General features: G+C 41.5%; 1 protein-coding gene across 7 annotated transcripts in view; it reads right to left on the reverse strand.

Moving 5' to 3' along the window:
* Positions 1-24019, reverse strand: part of RXFP2 (relaxin family peptide receptor 2) — a 61395-nt gene that overhangs the window by 15602 nt on the left and 21774 nt on the right. For 3 of the 7 annotated variants that reach the window (XR_015138119.1, XM_086329515.1, XM_086329520.1), the window contains exons 6-13: positions 13759-13830; positions 12860-12931; positions 10755-10826; positions 9600-9671; positions 7778-7849; positions 6156-6227; positions 118-189; positions 1-7 (exon numbers count right to left, since the gene is read on the reverse strand). The exon at positions 1-7 is cut by the window's left edge and continues 65 nt beyond it. Coding sequence is in view for 6 of the 7 variants with exons in the window: in XM_086329515.1 (XP_086185641.1) it covers positions 1-7; positions 118-189; positions 6156-6227; positions 7778-7849; positions 9600-9671; positions 10755-10826; positions 12860-12931; positions 13759-13830 (511 nt within the window). In the remaining variant the exon portion in view is untranslated. Of the gene's footprint in view, positions 8-117; positions 190-310; positions 458-6155; positions 6228-7777; positions 7850-9599; positions 9672-10754; positions 10827-12859; positions 12932-13758; positions 13831-24019 lie in introns of those variants that run through there. The other 4 variants (XM_086329517.1, XM_086329521.1, XM_086329518.1 and 1 more) reach the window with 3 other exon arrangements.

Raw genomic sequence — 24019 nt, forward strand, 5'->3', positions numbered from 1 at the left:
CAGATTCCTTTTGTACCATTAGAAGGGAGGAGGAAAGAAGCATCAGGATGTTATTATTTTGGAAACTCAAGATGTTGCCATTTAACTCTGATGACGGGGGTGGGAAGAAGAACTTACAGTTTCTGTAGACACTTCAGGTCTTTGAAAATGTGGGGTGGTAGCTCCGATATCATATTGCTCGATAGGTCCCTGTTGGTGACAGTGAAAATCCCAAAGCAATTACAATGAAAATAAATGCCATAGTTGTTACTCCTCACAACTGTCATCATCCCCTTTGACATAACAGAAAATACAATCCACTTTAACCAACCTGAGAGCTTGTTACGCAACTAAGCCATGTGATTCAGCCAAATGGATATGTTTTCCACCACTCTCAGACGGGTGACATTCTGCTTATCCAGTTTCAGTCTGGAATTTCCTCTCAGCTGCTCTCCAACACATTCCCAACCTAGCTTCAAGGTCTACTTTCGTTAGTTTCCTCTGTTTTAGGTACTTTTTGTACCTTCAACCATTCCTTGTTTCTACGATTCCTATTTGGTTCACACACGTGATATCTTGTTTACCCAACTACATTAGAAGCTTTCTGAGGTCAAGACCAGTGTCTTCCACGTATTTTGCATTCCACCTAAGAGTTTTGACCATGTAATATCCACCGAGATAATCCTGAATGGATAAGTTCACATATTTTTTTGTCTATTTTTACATGGTGCCAATTTTTTTTTTTTTAGAAGAAATTGAGACTTTAGATCTGACTCTAATAGGGCTGTCCAATCCAGAAAGAATCGCAAGGAAGCGTTTCTAGAGAATGTGAAAACAAGATTTGTCAGGGTAAAGAAGGAATCAGGAATCTTTTCAAGTCCAAAATATCCTTCTGAGCCAGAGAAAGTGTTAAAGTGAAACAGATATGAAATTGCCTAGGAGTCAAACAAAAGATCTGTTTCTGATGCTGTGGTGCTCCTGACGGATATACGGGAGTTACAAATGACTGTGAAAATTCATTCTCTAAAAAAGCTTAGAATTTAAAAACTAGATTATAAAATAAGAAAAGATAGAAACAAGGGCTACTACGGAAGTACAGATTAAAAACAGAGGAAGGACTCATCAAACTTGGCGTGGGAAATTATAGAGTGTTTAAGCAAAGCTTAATGATTTGTAGAATTCCTTAGAAGAAACAGAATAGCCATTATAGTCAACAAAAGAGTCCAAAATGAAGTACCTCGATGCAATCTCAAAAATGACAGAATGATCTCTGTTTATTTCCAAGGCAAATCATTCAATATCACAGTAATCTAAGTCTATGCCCTGACCAATAATGCTGAAGAAGTTGAAGTTGAATGGGTCTATGAAGACCTACAAGACCTTTTGAACAAACACCCAAAAAAGATGTCCTTTTCATTATAGGGGACTGGAATGCAAAAGTAGGAAGTCAAGAGATACCAGGTGTAACAGGCAAATTTGGCCTTGGGGTACAAAATGAAGCAGGTCAAAGGCTAACAGAATTTTGCCAAGAGAACTCACTGGTCATAGCAAACACCCTCTTCCAAGAACACAACAGAAGACTCTACATATGGACATCACCAGATGGTGGACACTGAAATCAGATTGATTCTATTCTTTGCAGCCAAAGATGGAGAAGCTCTATACAGTCAGCAAAAACAAGACTGGGAGCAGACAGTGGCTCAGATCATGAACTCTTTATTGCCAAATTCAGATTTAGATAGAAGAAAGTAGGGAAAACCACTAGACCATTCAGGTATGACCTAAATCAAATCCCTTATGATTATATAGTGGAAGTGACAAATAGATTCAAAGGATTAGATCTGATAGACAGAGTGCCTGAAGAGCTATGGACAGAGGTTCATGATATTGTACAGGAGGCAGGGATCAAGACTGTCCCCAAGAAAAAGAAATGCAAAAGGCAAAATGGTTGTCTAAGGAGGCCTTACAAATAGCTGAGAAAAGAAAAGACACAGAAGGCAAAGGAGAAAAGGAAAGATACACCCATTTGAATGCAGACTTCCAAAGAATAGCAAGGAGAGATTAGAAAGCCTTCCTCAGTGACCAGTGCAAATAAATAGAGGAAAACAATAGAATGGGAAAGACTAGAGATCTCTTCAAGAAAATTAGAGATACCAAGGGAACATTTCATGCAAAGATGGGCTCGATAAAGGACAGAAATGGTATGGACCTAACAGAAGCAGAAGACATTAAGAAGAGGTGGCAAGAATATACAGAAGAACTGTACAAAAAAGATCTTCATGACCCAGATAACCACGATAGTATGATCATTCACCTAGAGTCAGACATCTTGGAATGCAAAGTCAAGTGGACCTTAGGAAGCATCACTATGAACAAAGCTAGTGGAGGTGATGGAATTCCTGTTGAGCTATTTCAACTCCTAAAAGATGAGGTTGTGAAAGTGCTGCACTCAATATGTCAGCAAATTTGGAAAACTCAGCAGTGGCCACAGGACTGGAAAAGGTCAGTTTTCATTCCAATCCCAAAGAAAGGCAATGACAAAGAATGTTCAAACTACCACACAATTGCACCCATCTCACACGCTAGCAAAGTAGTGCTCAAAATTCTCCAAGTCAAGCTTCAAGAGTATGTGAACTGTGAACTTCCAGATGTTCAACCTGGATTTAGAAAAGGCAGAGGAACCAGAGATCAAATTGCCAACATCCACTGGATCATCGAAAAAGTGAGAGAGTTCCAGAAAAACATCTACTTCTGCTATATTGACTATACCAAAGCCTTTGACTGTGTGGATCACAACAAACTGTGGAAAATTCTGAAAGAGATAGGAATACCAGACCACCTGACCTGCCTCCTGAGAAATCTGTATGCAGGTCAGGAAGCAACAGTTAGAACTAGACATGGAACAACAGACTGGTTCCAAATAGGAAAAGGAGTACATCAAGGCTGTATATTGTCACCCTGCTTATTTAACTTCTATGCAGAGTACATGATGAGAAACTCTGGGCTGGATGAAGCACAAGGTGGAATAAAGATTGCTGGGAGAAATATCAATAACCTCAGATATGCAGATATCACCATCCTCAAGGCAGAAAACAAAGAAGAATTAAAGAGCCTCTTGATGAAAGTAAAAGAGGAGAGTGAAAAAGTTGGCTTAAAACTCAACATTCAGAAAACTAAGATCATGGCATCCGGTCCTATCACTTCATGGCAAAAAGATGGGGAAACAGTGGAAACAGTGGCAGACTTTTATTTTTTTGGCTCTAAAATCACTGCAGATGGTGACTGCAGCCATGAAATTAAAAGACGCTTGCTCCTTGGAAGAAAAGCTATGACCAACCTAGACAGCATATTAAAAAGCAGAGACATTACTTTGCCAACAAAGGTCCATCTAGTCAAAGCTATGGTTTTTCCAGTAGTCACGTATGGATGTAAGAGTTGGACTATAAAGAAAGTTGAGCACTGAAGGTTTGATGCTTTGGAACTGTGGTGTTGGAGAAGACTCTTGAGAATCCCTTGGACTGCAAGGAGATCCAACCAGTCCATCCTAAAGGAAATCAGTCCTGAATATTTATTGGAAGGACTGATGCTGAAAGCTGAAAGTCCAATACTTTGGCCTTGGCCACCTGATGCGAAGAACTGAGTCACTGGAAAAGACCCTGATGCTAGGAAAGATTGACGGCGGGAGGAGAAGGGGACTATAGAGGATGAGATGGTTGGATGGCATCACCGACTCTGTGAACATGAGTTTGAGTAAGCTCCAGGAGTTAGTGATGGACAGGGAAGCCTGGTGTGCTGCAGTCCATGGCGTTACAAAGAGTCAGATACAACTGAGCAACTGAACTGATGATTTGTATAGGTGGAGTCAAAGGAGAGCAGGTATTCAGGTGAGGATGAAGTGGGACCAGAGGACAGAGGCTAAAAGTCGGTGACACCGTCAGGAGTCAGTAAGTGGTCTAGTGTGGATGAAAGGATGGCAAGACATAGAGGAGGTGAGCCCAGAAAAGAGAGTGGAGTCAAAATGGGAAGGCTGAGAATACTTCCCAACGCAGCATTTCTCAGAGTACAATTTAGGCATCTGAATCAAGGATGCTTGTAAGAAGAGCACCTTGCTGGGGCCATTCCATAACCATCACACCTGAATCTCTGGAAGGGATCTGGTAATATGCATTTAAAGCCAGAATTCCCTGTGATTTCTCTGAACATTAATGTTTGAGAACCTCAGTAAAAACTTTGCCTTATCGCAGGCAACAAGCAGGGTCAATGTTAAACAGGACAGTGGCAAAATATGCTCTGGGTTATGGTATGGTAATTCTGTTAGAAGAATGAAAGATAAAATGAAAAGGCAGAGATTGAGAGGAGGGGGACCTCTGGCCCTGGACCAGGTGAGAGCTGCTGAGGGTTTAAGGAGGCACTGGCAGGACTTACGGGTTGATGGGATATCAAGAGATATCAAATGTCAAGAGAGGTAGAAGGAAGGGAGCACTCTTCCAGCCAGGCTGCCAGGAAGAATGATCATTTGACTAAGACGGGAGAGTCGAGGGGGAGAAGCAAGCTGTGTGGTAAGGGTCATCTGTAAATTAACTTCAAAAGATGGCTTTTGCGGTGCTGTCATGACATCCAAGTGTAGACAGGCTGCCAGCTGGTGTTCTGGTCTGGTGCTCCAGGTGCAAGGAGCGCATGTGGGCCGCGGCTCAGAGGAAAGCCTCAGGTGTGCACAGATCAGAGGGAGCCTGACAACAGAGCAAGAGGACGACGACCTCATACACCTAGAGAACATCCTGCAAAGTGCTACCTTGAGAGATAGAGTGGTCTTCTGCGTGAAAAGGATCTGAGTGATCTCACCTACGTGGACTTATTCCTCTCCAGGAGGGGTTTATGGTCATGGAGGCACAGTAAAATTATCTGACATTTTTGTCAGCTTAAGAAATATAAATGCCCTGTTCAAGTTCATTCTATTCAGTTCTGAATTTCTTCCATCATGCTGATGCTGTCTGGATTGGAATGAATTATTGGTGGTGCTAAAAAAAGGAAAACTAGCATCTCTTAATTAGGCTCTTTTTTTGAGGGAGCGCTTTGCTTAAGTGTAGGATAAGAGGAGGATTAGGAAAATCTTCCAAATGTGGACTTCATACCACTGTTTTCTTAAGTTTGTATAAAAACACATTTTTGTTTGTCCTGGGCTACTCCTCCATCTCACTCCTATAACCCAAATCCACATCCATCCTCCAAGGTCTGATTAGGAATTCCTCTGTGAGAAAGGAGTGACCAGTCTTTTATTTTTTGCCATAAAATGGTAGCATTTTAGTTCTAATACAGTGCTTTGTACTTTGTAGGCACTTAATAAATATGTGTGGGTTTGGTTTATGATGCTCATTATTAGATTAAATTATCTTATTCATAAGTGTTTTTCAAATTACTCTGACTGAACTATTTTTCTCATCCTTTCTGGATTTCAAAACACAGTATAAAGAATGGGGGAGAAGATGATTAAGAAATGGATTTCCATTTTTTAGACTTCAGATCAGGAGGAGGAGATCTCTACCCTATTTATAATGTCACAGACAATTTTAAACTCCAGTGATGCCCTACTTTGTGGGCAGCAATGAATTAATAGCAAGACAGATGATTTTCAAAAGGCTTAGATCTACAAAATATATATTTGAATGGAAAAATGTACAAGAGCTCTCTGAATATTTTTCAGTGAGCCTAATCCTCTTTCTAGACATTTCTGTTTGCTTCATTTGTTCTAGAAGTCATCAATTCTTAAGGGATAATAAGCATGTTCATTCCTTTGCTTAGTTATAGCTAATTAATATTATTTCATTCAGTCCATTATTCATTCAACAAACTTCAACAGAGAATTAATTGTACTCCAGCTGTCAGCGATACAATCTGTGAGTTTAAGGGGCCATGGAAAACTTATTTACTCCCAAACACACACATATATGAAATCACCCAAAGAAAACAGGCAGGGAAATCAGAGTAGGCTAAATCCATATCAAGCCCACTGTCTGATTTTAATTTGTTTTCAGGATAGTGCTGGTTTTCTTAATTGATTTTGAATATCAGTCTACAGGATTTTGATTGCTACTAGTGAAAAAGCAGTCTCACTAGTCATTTCAATTTGTAATCTTGAAGAAGCAATCATATTTTTCCTAGTAGACAATGCTACTTACAGTTCTCCTAAATTTTTTAATGAAGAAAATGTCTTCTCTGGAACAAAACCAATTTGATTTCTAGGCAGAAACCTGTAAGACATGGTGAGAGTCAGCACTGTTGGTCTGAGTCTGCTGTAGTAATCAGTTCTCATTGGGAAATGCCATTGATCTGGCTGTAATTTAATAAACCTCGAGGTGAGGCACGTTCTGGAGTGGGACACAGGCGGCGGTTTCTCACTGACAGTGTCTCCAGGACATGCTGCCACACGGAACTTGAGGCGCCAAGCGTGGGCTACAGAGCTGTACTTTGTTTGGATTCTGATTATTTTAGAAAGCTTTTCTTTTCCCAACATACACACACAGAATGTCAAATTTGGGCCCTGTTAATGATTCTCAGAGAAGGCTTCAAGAGGATCTTTGAGCAAGGCACCTTCCTTACAAGAAGAAGGCTCAGAAAGAGCAAAGCGTGAACCAACCCCATTTGGGCCACAAACGGATTTTAAATTGGGGGTGGGGGAACACTGGTTTTACATTTCCTCTGTTTGAAATGGAATCTTCCAGGACAAATGGCAAAAAAGAGGGGGCTGGCGACTGACTGCCTTACAGAGGTGTTAACAAATGAGATAATGAATGTGAAAATGAAGTCTCTCAGTTGTGTCCGACTCTTTGCGACCCCATGGACTGTAGCTTACCACATTCTCTGTCCGTGGCAAGAGTACTGGAGTGGGTTGCCATTTCCTTCTCCAGAGGATCTTCCCAACCCAGGGATCAAACCTGGGTCTTCCCCATTGTAGGCAGACGCTTTACCATCTGAGCCACCAGGGAAGTCACCGAATGAGTATGAAGGTGACTCAAAAGCTACATGGAGCTATGAAATAGAAGGCGTGGGTGTCATTCATTTAGTTTCCCAGCGCTCTCTCTCATTACCCATCTCCTATGTGGGACACCCTCTTTCCTTACTGAGTATGCTAATCTTCAATCTGATTGATTAATTTGTAACCTGGCAATAGCTTTGTCTCTTTCTGTTGGTGAAAAGTGGTTGGACCACCACAAACGGATATACAATGATTTTTCTTTTCCAACTACCCATCCAAGCAACAAACATTACTGAGCACTAACTATATATGGAGAACTGTGATGAAAGCAAAAGCACATTTTTGGGTTTTTAAGCTTACCATGCAAATGTGCCAATTAACTGATCCATCTGCCTTCCTGCCCTCATAAAAAACACAAAACAGCAATCAGAATCTTTGCCCAATCAGAATATGTTCGAAATTCTTCTCTTTAGAATAAACTTTTTTTTCTTTAAAGAGAGAAATATTAAGTGATGTGTCACTGGCAGCAACACTAACCACTTTCACACACATTATCTCATTTCCTTCGGGACCATGGTACCAGGTCAGCTGGGGTGGGGCGGGGGGTGGGCAGTGCACAGAAATAATGATTGCCCTCAGAAAGAAGGAAGCTTAAATGGTTGGCAGCTAATCATAAGGCTTGGCCCCACCATCCATGTGTGCATTTTCCAGTACTGTAGTTTCAGACCAAGGCTGTAAACAAAACATACTTTGAAATTCCTTGTCAATGTTGTCTTTGATTTCCAAAGCTTCTAGACTTCCCCTCATTCACCGTTGTATACTTACAGCACTGTGAGGGAACTGCACGACAGAAAGGTGGAATTCGTGAGGAATTTTATCCCATTGCCTTCCAAATCCCTAAAAGGCATGGAGGGAAAATTTTTTTTTTAATGTTTCTGCACAAATCATATGTTTAAAGCCATTTGTCAGTGATGTAACAGTTTCAAACTTTATTTTTACTTCATTCCAATTTTTTAGGCTTTCCTCCTAATTATTGCATGAACAGTATAATTAACATTCTGCTTCTTTTCCCCTTCCAATTAATTTTAGAACTTTAAAAAAAGAACTGAGCAAAAGGGCAGCCCACTATTTAGTGAATGTTTCTCTATGCTGGACCTCATGCTATTAATTCTCATAATGCTGCCACCATAATAGCAGCAACTCCATTTATTGGGTTTTCACAGTGTCAGGGGCTGTTCCGCATGCATAACACACCCTCCTGAGAAGCTGGCATTCTTACCTCCCATTTGAGGTAATAATTTGAGGAATCTGAGGACTTTGGAAATTCACTTTTCTTGTGGTCGCACAGCTACTGAGTGGTAGAACTGACCCTCTAACTCAGATCTGCCTGAATCGGATTCCTAGACACTTAGCCATGGCATCACAGATGGTTAAATTCTCATGTCCTCCCAGCATCAGGTGGATATCTGTGTCTCTGTTTTGCTGAAGGAGAAACTCAGTCTAGTTTGCCTTCCAAATACTGGATGCCAGAGTCAGGATGCAGACTCCAAGCCATGTAACAGAAAATGTCCGTTCTTTCTACCTCCCTCTGTGGTGCTGATGCTGAAAGCAGAGCTGCTCCAAGGGTGCCCAGGACCAAGCCTCCGCATCACATGGGAGCTTGTTAAATGTTCAGATTCCCAGGCTCTCCCAGACCCACTAAATCAGAAACCCTAGGACTGAGGTCCAGCCGTCTATCTGAAGTCCCTAAGCTATTTGTGATGCCTGCTGATGCTGGAGTAGCCCTGGGGTAGAGATTACGCAGGTGAGCCTTATGACAGCAGCACCCACGTCGTCAGGGAACAACCTCAGGAACACCCTGACATGACCGCTCCCAGCAGCGCTGAGGAATGAGAGGGTCGGCTGTTCTGCCAAGTCTCCTAATTCTTTTTATGATCGGCGTCCTACAGTCTTCCAGGTCCAGACAGTAGCTATATTACTGCCTCTGAACCTTCCTCACACTCACACTAAAATTACCAATTCCTTTGTATTGCCTTTAAAATCCTATTTTACTGTTTGCATCTTAGAACATCTGATGTTTAATGTTTCAAATGTCTACATTATCGTTAATTAACTTACCCTTAATATAAATTCCTATTTTAAACCATCTTGGAGGACTTGCGGGAACTCAACTTTTTTTTTCGCTCTTAAAATACAGCAATTACAAATAAACACTGTGGTCCCTTGAAAGTCCAAATATGACTTCCCTGGTGGTGCAGTGGATAAGATTCCTCCAGCCAATGAAGGAGACATGGGTTCAATCCCTGATCCAAGAAGATTCCACATGCTGTGTAGCAACTAAGCCCGTGCACCACAACCAGCGAGCCTATCCTCTGGAGCCCGTGCTCCACATGAGAGAGGCCACTGCCATGAGAGGGGCCCCCTGTGTGCTGCAACTAGAGAAAGTCCAAGTGCAATGTCAAAGATCCAGCACAACCAAATAAATAAAATTATATATAAAATGGATTTAAGCCTGGAAGGGATATGATCAGATTTTGGTTTTAGAAAGAAAAGCACAGATGAGCTTTCTGTGTAATTGTGAATTAACTGCAGGGCTAGCTTTCTGAATCTGGTCGATTAATAAATCAGCCACTAAGCTTATACTCACATCCAGTTGAGCTGAGGCATTTGGGCGCACATCTGCTTCGGAAGGACTTGTAAGTGGTTGTTCACCATGGACCTTTACACGCGGAAGAGGTTGATTAGAGACAAAATGACATGCCACTTTAGGGACGGTGTTTTCACTATTTCCACAACTGGGAAACTTGCATGTTAAAATCAATATATTAGGATGAAAACCATAAACATAACTACCCCTTCAAAATGGTCTCTAGATACACATGAGGCATGGATAAGGGAGCAGATGTCAGAGAAACTATGAATGTATAAGTGTGATACATAACCTAGGAATAAATTTGAAACAGTATGACTTTATGAGATGAAACAAAAGTATATTGGGTAATAGTTTTGAAGTTCATGGTAATTTTCCTTGTAAACTTCAAAGTTACGATCATTTCCAGCATTATACATCCAAAGTTTCACTTTAAGAGAAATGCTAATCATTTATGGCATTAAAAGGTCACATTGGAAACTGCATTAAATCTAAGAAGTGATGACAGTGGGGAGGGGGGACATTTGGGGAAGAAGACAACTCATGAGAACATTAAGTTGCATGATTAATTTATGATATTGTGATATCCCACTTCACAAATGGAAATTTATGATATTGCTTTTCACAAATGGAATATTAACGATGCTATATGATCAGTTGTAAAGGAGCATAATAATCCCTTGCTGACAAACCATCCAGTCTATTAATAAACACGGAAAATGTAATGATGAGAAAAGTTTAGTTGGTAAGACAAAGATTTTGGAATTTTCAGTGGCTCTTGCTGGGCAAAAAACACATTTTTCTTTGTTAAAAAATGTAGCTGGAGCTGAACTCTGGGGAGATTCTGACAGATTTAAATGTAGTAAGAAGATAAAAATGAATACTATCTTTGGTCAACCATGGCAAATAAAAACATGCCTTAAAACTAAAAGGAATGAAAGGAGATTAAAAGGAAATGAACTAGTAGGCTTAAAATATGCCATGAGCCATGGCTAGGAAGTAGCAACAGTAATTGTGGCTTGAAATACAGGAAATGTTTTGACAAATAGAAATCTTAGAGACTTGATTTTCTTAAAGCTCTTTTTCGTAAGCTAGTTTTAGATGTCATTGCAATTCATAGACAGATGAATTGAAAGGTAGATGAATACTTACAAGAAAAACAAGGAATTTAATCCAGTAAACAACCGCTGTGAAATTCTGCTTATGGGATTGTCATCTAGAATTCTGACAAAACACATCACAAACATTTCCAATGTTAGAGATGTTTGTGAAATACAGCCAGGAAGAAATAAAAGGTCATGTCAATCCTGCCTCCCCCAACACCTGCTCTCCTCCTTCCTGTCTGTCCACACTTGGCTCATGTCTCTTCCCAGAGAGCTTTTCCTCCCCACTGTGGTTGGAGAAACACTTTCCTCCAAGCCCCCACTTCCCCCAGCACTTATCAAGTCCATCCTGGTGGTCTTCATTCCCTTCATCCACCTCCCTTTGGACTTAAGACCCTCCGCCTCTAGATACATGGGTCCGGACAAGCTGTTCTTATTTATTGGCTGATTTATGGGCTCCATAAATGCTTTGACCTACTGATTGACTGAATGAAGAATGAATGAAAAAGAATTCTTAGGAAGTGATTCCTTAGACTCATGGAACTTAAATGAATGCAAACAAACTTATTGGGAGCTTTGAGGGTGAAAGAGTGAAAAGATTTACAAATTCAAATCACTGTTTTAAACTCTATATGGTATTTTCTTAGGAAAAAATCCTGTAAGGGGAAATATGACTTCTTTTCTCTTGTTGCCTTCAAAGCCAGCTACCATTTCCCCTTACCCTCAGAGGAATCTGAGGGTAGGATTCTGAGAAGGAAGCTCACTGAACACCTACTATATGACAAGCATTTTGCATATGGCACTTTACATACATAATTCTCACAACATCCCTCTTAGAAAAAAAGGAATTATAATTATAGTTTACACTGCTATATTTAAGGGGCTTCCCTGGTGGCTCAGTGGTAAAGAATCCTGCTGCAATGCAGGAGATGCAAGTTCCCTGGGTTGGGAAGATCCCCTGGAAGAGGGCATGGCAACTCACTCCAGTATTCTTGCCTGGAGAATCCCATGGACAGAGGAGCCTGGGGGGCTATAGTCAATACAGTCACTGTATTAAAATACAGTGGATGACCAACAAGGACCTACTGTAGAGCACAGGGAACTCTGTTCAATGTTATGAGTCAGCCTGGGATGGGAGGGGAGTTTGGAGGAGAACGGATACCTGTATGTGTATGACTGAGTCCCTTCTCTGTTCACCTGAAACCATCACAACATTGTTAATTGGCTATATTCTAATACAAAATAAAAAGTTTAATTACAAAAATGGCATTAGGAAAAAAAATACAGATGAGGAAAAAGAGGCCTAGGAGATTAAGAAAATTGCCTGGAACATAAAGCACAGGGCTATGGCATACACAAGGATCTGGATGAAACTGAAGTCCTGGCTTTTCCTCTGGACCAGGCTGACCTCGAGAAATGGGAAAACTGACACAGCCTTCTAACTGCCCTTGTTCATCTCCCCTGATGAAAACGTGGACCTCTGATAAAAGACTCCCTGGGATGGAGCTGGTGGCTCAGCCAGGTAAGTGATGAAACACTACAAGCTCTCGTGTTTTCAGTTGTTTCTATACATTCTCTAGAAATCAAAAAAGTCCTCAACTTGCTTACTTTCTAGGTCAGCGGTTTTCAACAGAGGGCACTCTTTCTCCCAAGGGACATTTGGGATGGTCTGGAAACATTTTTGATTGGCATGACTCTGGGAGCCAGTACTATTGACATCTTGTGGGGTAGAGACCACAGAGGGTGCTAACCATCCAAAAACACACAGGACTAGCCCCATCCCTCCACCCCTCCTCCACTCCGCCCCACCCCCACCCCACCCTCCCAGCCCAGCCAAAGAATTATCTGGGCCAGAAGGCCAACAGAGAGCTGGGCTGAGACTCCTGTTACAGGTAAACACTGGATGGATGGATGACTTAGCAAGCCTACTGCTGGGCGCAGAAGCCCACCTGAGAAAGCACAGCATTGATGTCTCTTCACACAGCTATCATCTGGCATGCCATGATCTGAATTGCCAGAGCAACGTGCTCCAGATTATGTGATAAGCAGAAAAACTGGTATGATAAGCAAGATACATAAATAGATGGAAACTATGAGCCTTGATGAGTATCATTAGGACTGTGATCCCAGAGAAGGAAAAGCTAGAATACTTACAGCCAAGTCAGCTGATGTAAGTCTTTGAAGACTCCAGGTCTGAGAGTTGTAATGCAGTTGTGGTTGAGATATCTGCAAATAGAATGGGTGAGTCAATGAGGCAAACTTAATACTCCACTTTAGTTACATATAATTAGAATACGAGCCTCTGTTAACGATTATGAAGTATGGACATCTGTCTCTGACAGCACTCAACTGGATGGGCAAGGAGAGAAAACCAAGGACAACCAGGAGATACAGATGATCCCAAGCCCAGTGTGACAAGCACCAGGGCCAGCACCGGGAAAGTGGCTGAAAATAATCCACTGGGGTATCATATGACCTTAGCGTGGAAGAGTAGGATAAACGTGTGAGGTGATTTTTGCTTTAGCTCACCTCCTTTGTAGACTATTGTTTTAAGAAAGTATGTACTAAGTTTTGTCTGACTCTTTGTGACTCCCATGGACTGTAGCCCACCATACTCCTCTGTCCATGGGATTTCACAGGCAAGAATACTGGACTGGGTTGCCTTTTCCTCCTCCAGGGGATCTTCCCAATCCAGGGATCGAAACTGCATCTCCTGCATTGCAGCAGGATTCTTTATTACTGAGCCACCAGGGAAGCCCCATAAAGGTAAAGTTAGCAAGGGTTAGAAAAAATATGATAAAATATTGTAGAAATGACCCAAACTTGAGGAGACAAGATTAAAGAGAGCCTTCATATCTATCTTCTGGTAAAACTAGGATTTTTCTTTTTTTTTTCCGTAATTCTTTCAGTGTAACAACTATTCTAGGTACTTTCTGAAAACCTATTGCTCCCTCTTTACATCCACAGCCGAGCCTTTAACAAAATATCATTCTACCCTTTTAATCTTTACTTAAAGTTGTACTCAAGATATAATTATGAAAAAAGTTACTCACAGTATTTGCAGGTTATGTAATCCAAAGAATGCTTTCCTGGATATATATGTAATACAGTTCCTCTGGAGGAATCTGGTAGGAATGAGATAGGAGAGTCATGTGATTAGGGTACTCATACTTTGTTAGGTTGTTGAATGTGCTGTCCACTTTGTTCACATAAAGATGACTTGTGAAACCAGCTCATAAAGTCCTAAGTCCTAGTCTCACGTTGGGAGGTAGGAGCACCGCCCGTGAGAGAAGGCTGTGGATCTAGCCAGTGCCTGATGTTCTGAGAGCACCCGTGCAGTGAGATGCCGGCATCTCTGACTTGAACCCACCAAAGTCCTTGCATTGTGTGTGAGCAAGGAGCCAGTCTTGTTTCTGCGAGCTGGCACCCTGGTGACCTTCCTTCTCTGACTTGCAGGAGTTGCCCATCAAGTGAATTAGCCAGGTTCTCACTGCTGAGCTTCCTCACTCTTTCAGTACCAGAGTTTCACCTTCAACTCCTCATTTCTTTTCATTCTACTCACATGAAAAAAGGTTAGGGCAAGTCTTACTTTGATCTGTTTCAAGATGCAGAGTGAGAAGCACACAGCAAATTAGAGAGGTGCTCAAGGTCACAAGTGGCTGAACTGGGACCAGCGCACCAAGGTTAGCTCACAGGGTCATGATCTACTTAATCTCAATCTAGCAAGAGCGCATGGATTTGATAATAGCACTTTCATAAGCTTGTTGCTTGTTTTAGTTTCTAAGTTGCCGGGAGCCGGCATATTGCATATTGAGTGCAGCACTTTCCACAGCATCATCTTTCAGGATCTGGAATAGCTCAACTGGAATTCTATCACTGCCGGGAGCCAGCGTGAGGAGCTCCACCCATGACAAAGGTCATGAGGAAGGAGGCTCGGCATACGCAAAGGCGGGATCGAGCTTCAGGAGTCCCCCTGGAAATTCTCGAGCATATACCCCCAAAACCAGAGTCTGCCTACTTTCTGCTTTGTGCTCTCACCTACACCTCTGACTTTACGGGGGGCTGTCCCCTACTACCTCTCTGAAAAAAGAGTTAGCTTACAGCTCCAGTTAATAATTCCTGGGTGTGACAGTGTTTCAACCTACAAACTCCTTTGGAAATCCTCTAGCCTGCCTGAATAGGTTTTTCCGGCCACATGTGATTGTTCAGAGCCTCCCAACTGTGAGAGGCAGGAGATGTTCTAAACTGTCTAAACACAGATTCTTTTGAGTAGTTAAAAGATTGATTAGAAATTGTATTGGTGAAGGGATTTTCACTTGTTGGGCCAATGTTTGCTACTAAGTCTCCATATCCCTTACCTGCTGTGTCCCTGGCAGTGTACTGATTAATATAATTGGTGTAAGTAGTAGCTTTAATGTTTGTAACCTGGGACCCTTGAGTTAATTCTTTTTCTTGTTGTAGCCCACCACACCTTTGCTCTGTAGGAATGCAACTTTATCTAATGCTTTTGGAGGGTGGCTCCTGACCAATCACCTTTAGAGAAAAATAAGTTTTCTGAAGAAAAGGTCTTAAAATGTTAACAGGCCTCCGGGCCAGAAGATGATGCAAATCACCTAAGCTTTTGCATATGATAAGTTTGCAGGAAGAAAGCCTGGCTTGCTGCCTCACTCTACCCCTTCCCCCATTATCCTCTATGCATAACTTAAGGTATAAAAACTACTTTGGAAAATAAAGTGTGGGCCTTGTTCACCGAAACTTGGTCTCACCATGTCGTTCTTTCTCTTACCTTCTGGCTGAATTATTCAGCCTCTTTTCTCCACTGAATTTCCTCACTGAGCTATCCTTATTTCAGCCTCTTTTCTTCACTGAATTTTACTGAGCTAGCCTCATACTCTTTATATCCTTAATTAACATTTAATTAAGCAATTGTTTCCTGATCTTCGCCTACGCCGTCTCTCCTTCGAATACCCTGGATCAGCCGGGGCTGGTCCTCGGCACTAAGTCATGTCTGACTCTTTTGTGACCTGACCTCATAGATGGTAGACCACCAGGCTCCTCTGGGATTTCCCAGGCAAGAATATTGGAGTGGGTTGCCATTTCCTTCTCCAGGGGATCTTCCCAACCTAGGAACTGAACTCTCTTCTTCTGTCTTGGCAGGTGGATTCTTTCCTGCTGAGCCACCTGGGAAGCCCTCTTTCAGGAGTATCTAAGTAAACAATTTCTATTTCCTGTGCTCATTAAACAATGGGAGGTTAGCCCTGAATTCATATTTTCTAAAGATCTTTAGGCAGGAAATAATCACTCTATTAATAGTAACTAATGTCTGTATAATCTTCTGAGTAGCTTCCCTATCTCTTGTTTTGATATGTTTTGGTTCCTGAGGTTTTGTTTTGTTTGTTTTGCCACGTGGCTTGCAGTATTGAACCCGTGCCCCCGGCAGTGGAAGCTTAAGTGTCCTAACCACTGGATGGCCAGGGAATTCCTGGTTCCTAAAATATTTTACAACACTTTCTTATTGTCATGCTACTTCACTGCAAAACTCTGGGTAGATCGTGGCCTTGTTCATTCGGCATTTGGCTCTACTCTGAATTTTGTTATGCCACGATTATTCCTCATCAGAGCTTCCCAGCCTTTGGGTCATGAATGTTACAGGTGTGCGGGCAGGTTGATGCCCTCAGTCCTCAAAGTGAAAGTGAAGCTGCTCAGTCGTGTCCAACTCTTTGCAACCCCGTGGACTGTAGCCTACCAGGCTCCTCTCTCCATGGGATTCTCCAGACAAGAATACAGGAGTGGGTTGCCATTTCCTTCTCCAAGGTGGCAAAGTAAAGCCAAGATTAGCTTCCAGTTATTAATAAACCCATCTTTTACCCCCAGAATCAAACAAATATTGTCATTTTCTCTGTGTACCACCATGTGGAAAATGTGGGTGTCACAGAGCACAAGCATTATAGCTGCAGCGGCATGCAAAGCATCAATTTCAATGCTACAAAGTGAACTCGAAACCCAGTAAGCACTTGTGCCATTCCATTCCTCCCTCTCAGATGCAACGTGCCTATCAGGAGATGCTTCACGTTGTAGCATAAATTCTGCTTTTGCTTTAGAGTTCTAAAACAGAAGAGATCAATATCTATTTTAGCATTTTCAGAGCCCCTGGAGTGATGTCATTAAGCTAATATGGTGAATTATATTACAATAGCAAATGAAAATGGAGAAAGTATACAGTAGTATGTGCATTTGAAGTTTCTCTTAAATATAAAATTTACCACCTAACTAGTGCTATTTCTGCAACATTTCATTTAAGATCATTAAGTCAAAAGGTGCAGTACTGTGCATTTTACCTACACATTGTTAATCTTGAAGAGGTGGGGGCAGTCAGACATTGTGAATCTGACCTTGTGCTTTTGATCTGCGTGACTCACCTGATGTGTTCAGTCTATCTGCCTTCACTGACATGAGTTAAGATTCCCAATTTCTTAAATAATAAACAGCCTCTAATCTAGTTAGTCAGTTTGCTGGCACCCCATGGAGAACTAGAGTCCCAGGTCCCTTGTTTCAGACTTAGGCTGCTGAATTTTAGCTTGATCCTCCAGTATCTGCTTTCTTTTCTACAGAATAGTAACTTGGTGAATGTGAGGGGGAAATTTGGAAATGGGACAATTTGGCAAGTGATGTCCTCTTTTTATTCAGAGCTGAGATATGAGTCCGTCTAATATACTTTATACTGAGTGGCTTTTCTAAGAATAACTTACTGGTTCATGAATTCCTGCTGTTTCAGCTGTCAGGACTTTTCGAGCAGAAACGCCAGGAATTTATGTACCTGAAACTAAAGCAAATAAATGCTTTAATGACATGCATGTTTATAGGCTATTTTTTAAATGCCACATTTTGTATTTATGAGCCAGGCAGACTCCTTGAGTTACATTGTGTTGCCAATGATTGCACTAAACAAGAGCCCAGTTTAAGAAGGAAGTCCAATTTATGTCCCAGTGAGAGGAATTGCTGTTGGTTTCCATGGTAGCAGTCATAAAGTATTATGGTCAAGCTCATACATGGTATTTTGTTTCTCTGAAGGTTCATCTTAAATTGCTTCTTATCACCCAGAGTTAGAAAGTTTAACAAATTATTAAAATGAATAAACTGATCACTAATAAAAGGATTCAAGTAAGTTGAGTGACATCTGTTCATCTAGCAATTAGTTTTTTTTTTACTTAGAAATTTATTTTTCTGGATGCCTCAATGACCTCAATTTCACTGTGAATATTTAGAGCATGCAAGACCAGAGACCCACTTGACACTAAATTGGGTAATTCCCTAGGATATATCCCAATACAACTTAAAAATGCATACCAGATTTATTAGCTCAATACAACTGAAAATGTGTGTCCATGAAGGTCTTTCCCTGGGACAAACAGAATAAAGCCCCAGTTCTTCAGCCTGGCATTCAAAGGCCCTAGCATCATGATTCAATGACCTTTCCAGCATATACTCCACCATTTCCTATGGTAACTCCCCCTTTAGACAAACTTGCCCAGTCACTCTCTTCCTAACAGCCTTCGAGTTTTTCTGTTCATGTTTCTTGGGTCCTCCTTGCTGAAGATGCTCCCTACCTTCTGTTTTGCCCTCTGTGTTCAGTTTAGTTCAGTCACTCAGTCATGTCCAACTCTTTGTGACACCATAAACCGCAGCATGCCAGGCCTCCCCGTCCATCACCAACTCCCGGAGTCTACCTAAACCCATGTCCATCGCATCGGTGATGCCATCCAACCATCTCATCCCCTGTCGTCCCCTTCTCCTCCTGCCCTCAATCTTTCCCAGCTCTTCGCATCAGGTGGCCAAAGTATTGGAGTTTCAGCTTCAACATCAACCCTTCCAATGAGCACCCTTCAATAAATACCCATCGACCCTTCTGTATGTTTCAACACAGTTGACAATGAGGGGTGGTGGCAGTGGTGGTACATGGTACTGTGAGGGAACCAGAAGGACCATTCAGTTCAGGAGGAGGGTGTGTTGGTCAGTGAGGGCCTCCTTCAAAATCCAAGGGTGAATGTTAGGGGTTCATAAAAATGGAATCATAATGGAAAGAATGACCTAAGCCTTGTTCAAAACTCAGAAAGTGAAGACTACTATGAGAAATAGGGATGAATTTCTAGTTATATTTTAGAAACAAAAAAAAATGTTTACAGAGAAGCCCAAGCCTGTGGTATGGGACCTGTTTTACAATATGGTGAAATACTAAGAAAATATAAACTCTCAACTCTTATATTGTTCTTGTCTTCTTGGTCAAAAAAGATGATCTCAGAACTGAAGTGAATAAATAGCATATGGGGTTGTGGGAGTGAAAGCCCAAGAAGATAGAATACGTTAACCAAAATGAGTTAAAACCCGCTTGTTTGGACAATTTCTCCTAGACACTGAGAAAACACTGAAAATGTGAATACTCAGTCATGATGAATGGCTCAGGAATCTGGAAAAAGAGGAGAGCAGCTTGAAAATTAAAGATGGCAAATGCCATTTTGATTTTTCAAAAAGGGAAGTAGATTTCACAAGCTATAGCTGGATGAGCTTGAGGTTGATTCTAGGCAAGATCACAGGACAGGATCTTGTGATGGGGGCTTGTGAGCACCTCAGAGAGAACAGGAACAGGGCAGTTCCCAAGAAACAGGACATGTCAGATCAACTTGATTTTCTACTTTGAAATACTCATCAGATAAAAATGTGGTTGACTTTGCTTATATGTCTACCAGGCAGTGATCAAGCAGTTTTATAGACAAAGAACAAGACACGTTGTCTGATGGATGGTGATGATGATGATGAAGGGATCTGGAAAGAAGATCTCACAGCATCCTGCCTGGTATTCTACTCCATGACTTAGGTGAAGATGGCTCATCTTATTTTCAGATGACAGAATGCTGGGATGAGTAGTAAATCTGTTGGGATGAGCCAAAAAAGATCTTCACAGTCTGGTAAGAAGAGTTGAATCTGACAGGATGAAACTGAACCAGGATAAATTTGAAGCCCCACAACTAGCTCTCAGATGCTAAGTGCACAAGTACAGGATGGAGAAGCCGTCACTTGTTCAGTTAACGCATGTGGCATGGGATTAGGAATTTTAGGGACACAAACAGTAGGAGTTAAAGAGTATGAAGCAGCCACAAAAAGAACAAATGTAACCTTAGGGCATATGCAGTTTAGAAAAGAAGGGTTGCTAGCTTTCCCTGTTCTGCCCTTGTAGGTGTCATACAGGTGATAATGTTACATTTATTCTAGACACAATATGTAAGGAATGTGTAAGTGATCATACACAGAGTGACAAACAGATTTGAAATCAGGTCCTTAGGGGAAGAAGTTAAGGATTCGAGGCTGCTTGGGGGAGAGACCTTTGGTGGGGGGCGTGGTGATAATGGCTAGCTTTGAATATCAGAGGAATTAGGTAGGAGACTATGTGTTCTGATCAGTCTCATGGGGCAACTCTCAGAATCACAAAAAGATTTACAGGTACTTTGGGCAGTAGTAGAGTTAACTTCTCTGCATAGTACATCATACGAAATGCTGGGCTGGATGAATTACAAGTGGTATCAATATTCCTGGGAGAAATAGCAACAACAACATAAAATATGCAGATGATATCACCCTAATGGCAGAAAGTGAAGAGGAACTAAAAAGCCTCTTAATGAGCATGCAAGAGGAGAGTGAAAAAGCTGGCTTAAAACTCAACATTCAAAAAACTAAGATCATGGCATCCAGTTCCATCACTTCATGGCAAATAGATGGAAGAAAGTGCAAACAGTGACAGATTTTATTTTCTTGGAATCCAGAATCACTGCAGACAGTGACAGCAGCCACAAAAGTAAAAGATGCTTGCTCTTTGGAAGAAAAGCTATGACAAACCTAGACAGCATATTAAAAGGCAAAGACATCACTTTGCCGATAAAGGTCTGTCTAGTCAAAGCTGTAGTTTTTCCAGTAGTCATGCACAGATGTGAGAGTTGAACCATAAACAAGGTTGAGCACTGAGGAATTGATGTCTTTGAATTGTGGTGCTGGATAAGACTCTTGAGAGTTCCTTGGACAGCAAGGAAGTCAAACAAGTCAATCCTAAAGGAAATCAACTCCAAGTGTTCATTGGAAGGAATGATGCTGAATCTGAAGCTCCAGTATTTGGCCACTCGATGCGAAGAGGTGACTCATTGGAAAAGATCCTAAAGCTGGGAAAGAACGAGTGCCAGAGAAGGGGTTGACAGAGAATGAGATGTTGGATGGCATCACTGAATCAATGGACATGAGCTTGAGCAAACTCCGGGAGATAGTGAGGGACAGGTAAGCCCGGTGTGCTGCAGTCCATGGGGTTGTAAAGAGTCAGACATGACTTAACAACCAAACAACAACAATAGTTACATGGCAGGACAATTTAATAGCATTCCTTTCCTTCAGCATCTCCTAATTCTTTTTTTTTGGTTGATTTTTTCCCCCATAATCGCTGTGTATCTAACACACACTGCACTTTTGTCTTTCTCCATTGGAAGTTGAGTTCCTTGAGGGAAGAACTTTTCAGATGTGTTGTTTACCACTATATCCTTGACTCCTGATGGGTATCCACAACTATTCATTGAAAGAATGCACTAAAATGTGGGTTAGGCTACCACTTCCCCTCCTGCTGTCTCTGCCGACAGTTCTGGGCATGTCCATCTGATTTCTTCCTTCCCTGGACATCTTTTCCTGGGGATGGTTTATGTTTAGTTTCATTGGTTGTTTGGACTGTTGAAACGCAGGACTGGTAGAAAAAGGGACTGAACAGGACAGGGGACTGCTTGAAACTGTAGCGGTTTTCCTGGGAGTTTGGGGGAAGAGTGGCAGGAGGAGCTGAGAAGTAGAAAAAAATAGATGGGAGGAAAGGATTTAAAGAAGAGTTGCTGAGCTTATGAATGGCTTTAGAATATTTGAATAATGCTTACAAAGAACTTCTGTTATTGTGCAACCAAGGTTCGGTTTCTGGGCGTTTTCACCCACGGTAACAATATACTGAGACTGGCCCATGTGGGTGGATTTCCAGGAGACCATAGTCAAGGGTTTGGCTTTAAAGCCAAATTCTAATACGTGTCAGCCGGTTGAAAGAAAGTGAAAGTGGTAGTCACTCAGTCGTGTCCAACTCTTCGCGACCCCATGGACTGTAGCCCGCCAGGCTCCTCTGTCCATGGGATTTCCCAGGCAAGAGTACTGGAGTGGGTAGCCATTCCCTTCTCCAGGGGATCTTTGTGACTCAGGGATTGAACTCGGGTCTCCTGCATTGCAGGCAGATTCTTTTCCATCTGAGTCATCAGGGAAATAATCTTTCTTTTCCAAGGATGGTGTCTTCATTCCTGAAAGGGATCTAATGCTGTTTATCTCACCTCATAGACTTCGGAGACAAAGTCCAAATGAGAATTCCAAATCCTGGAAGTCTTTTGTCAACTTTAAAAAATGATATTTAAATGTAAGGAATTGTGTTTTGTCTCCTGTGCTGTACCCTGCACGTAAAAGACACTTGGTGAATGTTTAATGAGAAGACTCTAATAATTCTTTTCTCTCTGGTTCTCTGGGAGAATCAAATTCACCTAGAAAGCATCAAAAAGCAGCTTGCATTAGGGAACTCCTACTGGGTGATACTCAGGTTATGACTTAGGTACTCAGCGGTACCTAAGTTTTCTCAGAAAAAGCCGAATTAAACATTTAATTGGAGAAATTTACAGCTCATCTGGGCCATCCGGCAGGAAAAAAATCTCAACTTTTTTTTAACCAGGAAAAATTGGGACTTGTATGTGCAAATTAGTGCTTCCATGTTCTTCCCTTCTATGGCTACCAGCTGCTGAGGAAGAAGTATTGACACAGAACAAAGCGTGGATCAGTGGTTCAGGGAAAGACTTGCCCTCAGAAGTCCTATCTTAAACCTCTTTGCTTGATCTTCTAGTGAGCCTCACCAGAGGTCAGCTTCCCCTAAATTGGGGACCAAAAGTATAGAATGGAGTTTGGTGTGGGACAGAAGAGTATGTGTCGGTAGAAGATTCAATTAGGTACTAGAACAATTTCTTTCCACCTCCAGGTTTCTGGTTATTGTGTTGTAAAATGAACGTTGCATTGGGCATCAGAATGGCAAAACCAATACAATATTGTAAAGTAAAAAATAACAATAATAATAAAGAAGAAGATACGGACTGTAATTCTGTTTCTTCTGCTAAGTAGCTGTAGATCTTAGGTAAGTCATTTAATTGCTGCAAACTTCAGTTGCCTTATAAATGATGATAAGATTTAATTAGAAATTCATAAGACTTCTATGACTCTAGATAATAGATTTAAACAGCTACTCTAAAACATGAATATTTTTCCTTCTTCTCTGCTAGTGCTGCATTTCCAGTAAGACCAGAAGCAGTGTTGTTAAGATTTCTTCTCTAGAGGAATCTGGAACCCTAGAGTCAATGCACAGCTGCTCCAGTGGAACAATGACAACGTGACCACATGGTATATGATGGAACAGAAGGAGCTCACTGCAGACGGGAACCACCAATGCTACCATCAAACCCAGGCATGATTCTTCATGCTCACACAAGGTTCTTCTCACTAATGGACTTCCTTCAGGGACTTCCTTTCTTGTATGAGTGAGTCTATACCTAAAGACTCATGAGAACATAGAACTATTGATGCCACTTCAAACCAAGTACATTTGTACAGTATCAGCAAAAAAGTCAGATTCTTTTTAGTCCTGGAATTTAACATATATCACATTTCTAGAAACCTTCTCTTCTATTCTGAATGTTAAAGGGCAAAAACTGTAAGACGATGATATGACCTTACAACATTGTCTCGCTAATTTTCTAATCTATTCTGACGATCATCTTCGCAACTGTAGAAATTTGACCTCTCCATTATCCGAGTGAGTGACTCAGGCTCAGAGGGACTGACACTCAGTAACCGAACTCTCAAGAGGTTGAATATTTAATCCCTTTATTTAAATCAGATATATCCCATTCCACTAATTGGAACAGTCTTATTCTCCATCCAAGGTAACTTCCCAAATACTTGAGTGTAAATAATTTAGGAAGTTAATGTAATCATCATAAGGTTGATTGAAGAGCAGGGAATCAAAGCAAAGAGATTTTCCATCCTGATATGGACAGCATCACAATAAAGTTCATGGGCATTTTGGTGTAGGCTGACCGTCCCTCCTTGCCCTTCACTGGAGACTGTGTCTAGGGACTTTATCTCTCAGGTCCCGGTTTTCTTTCTTTGATGATGCTGGAAGCATCTCGATTCTCTGTTTCTGTGTTTGACTGTTTCCTATTT

Source organism: Bos grunniens, chromosome 12 (assembly GCF_055505025.1).
Source record: "Bos grunniens cultivar Pamir isolate PY7600 chromosome 12, Bosgru_T2T1.0, whole genome shotgun sequence".
NCBI lineage: Eukaryota > Metazoa > Chordata > Mammalia > Artiodactyla > Bovidae > Bos > Bos grunniens.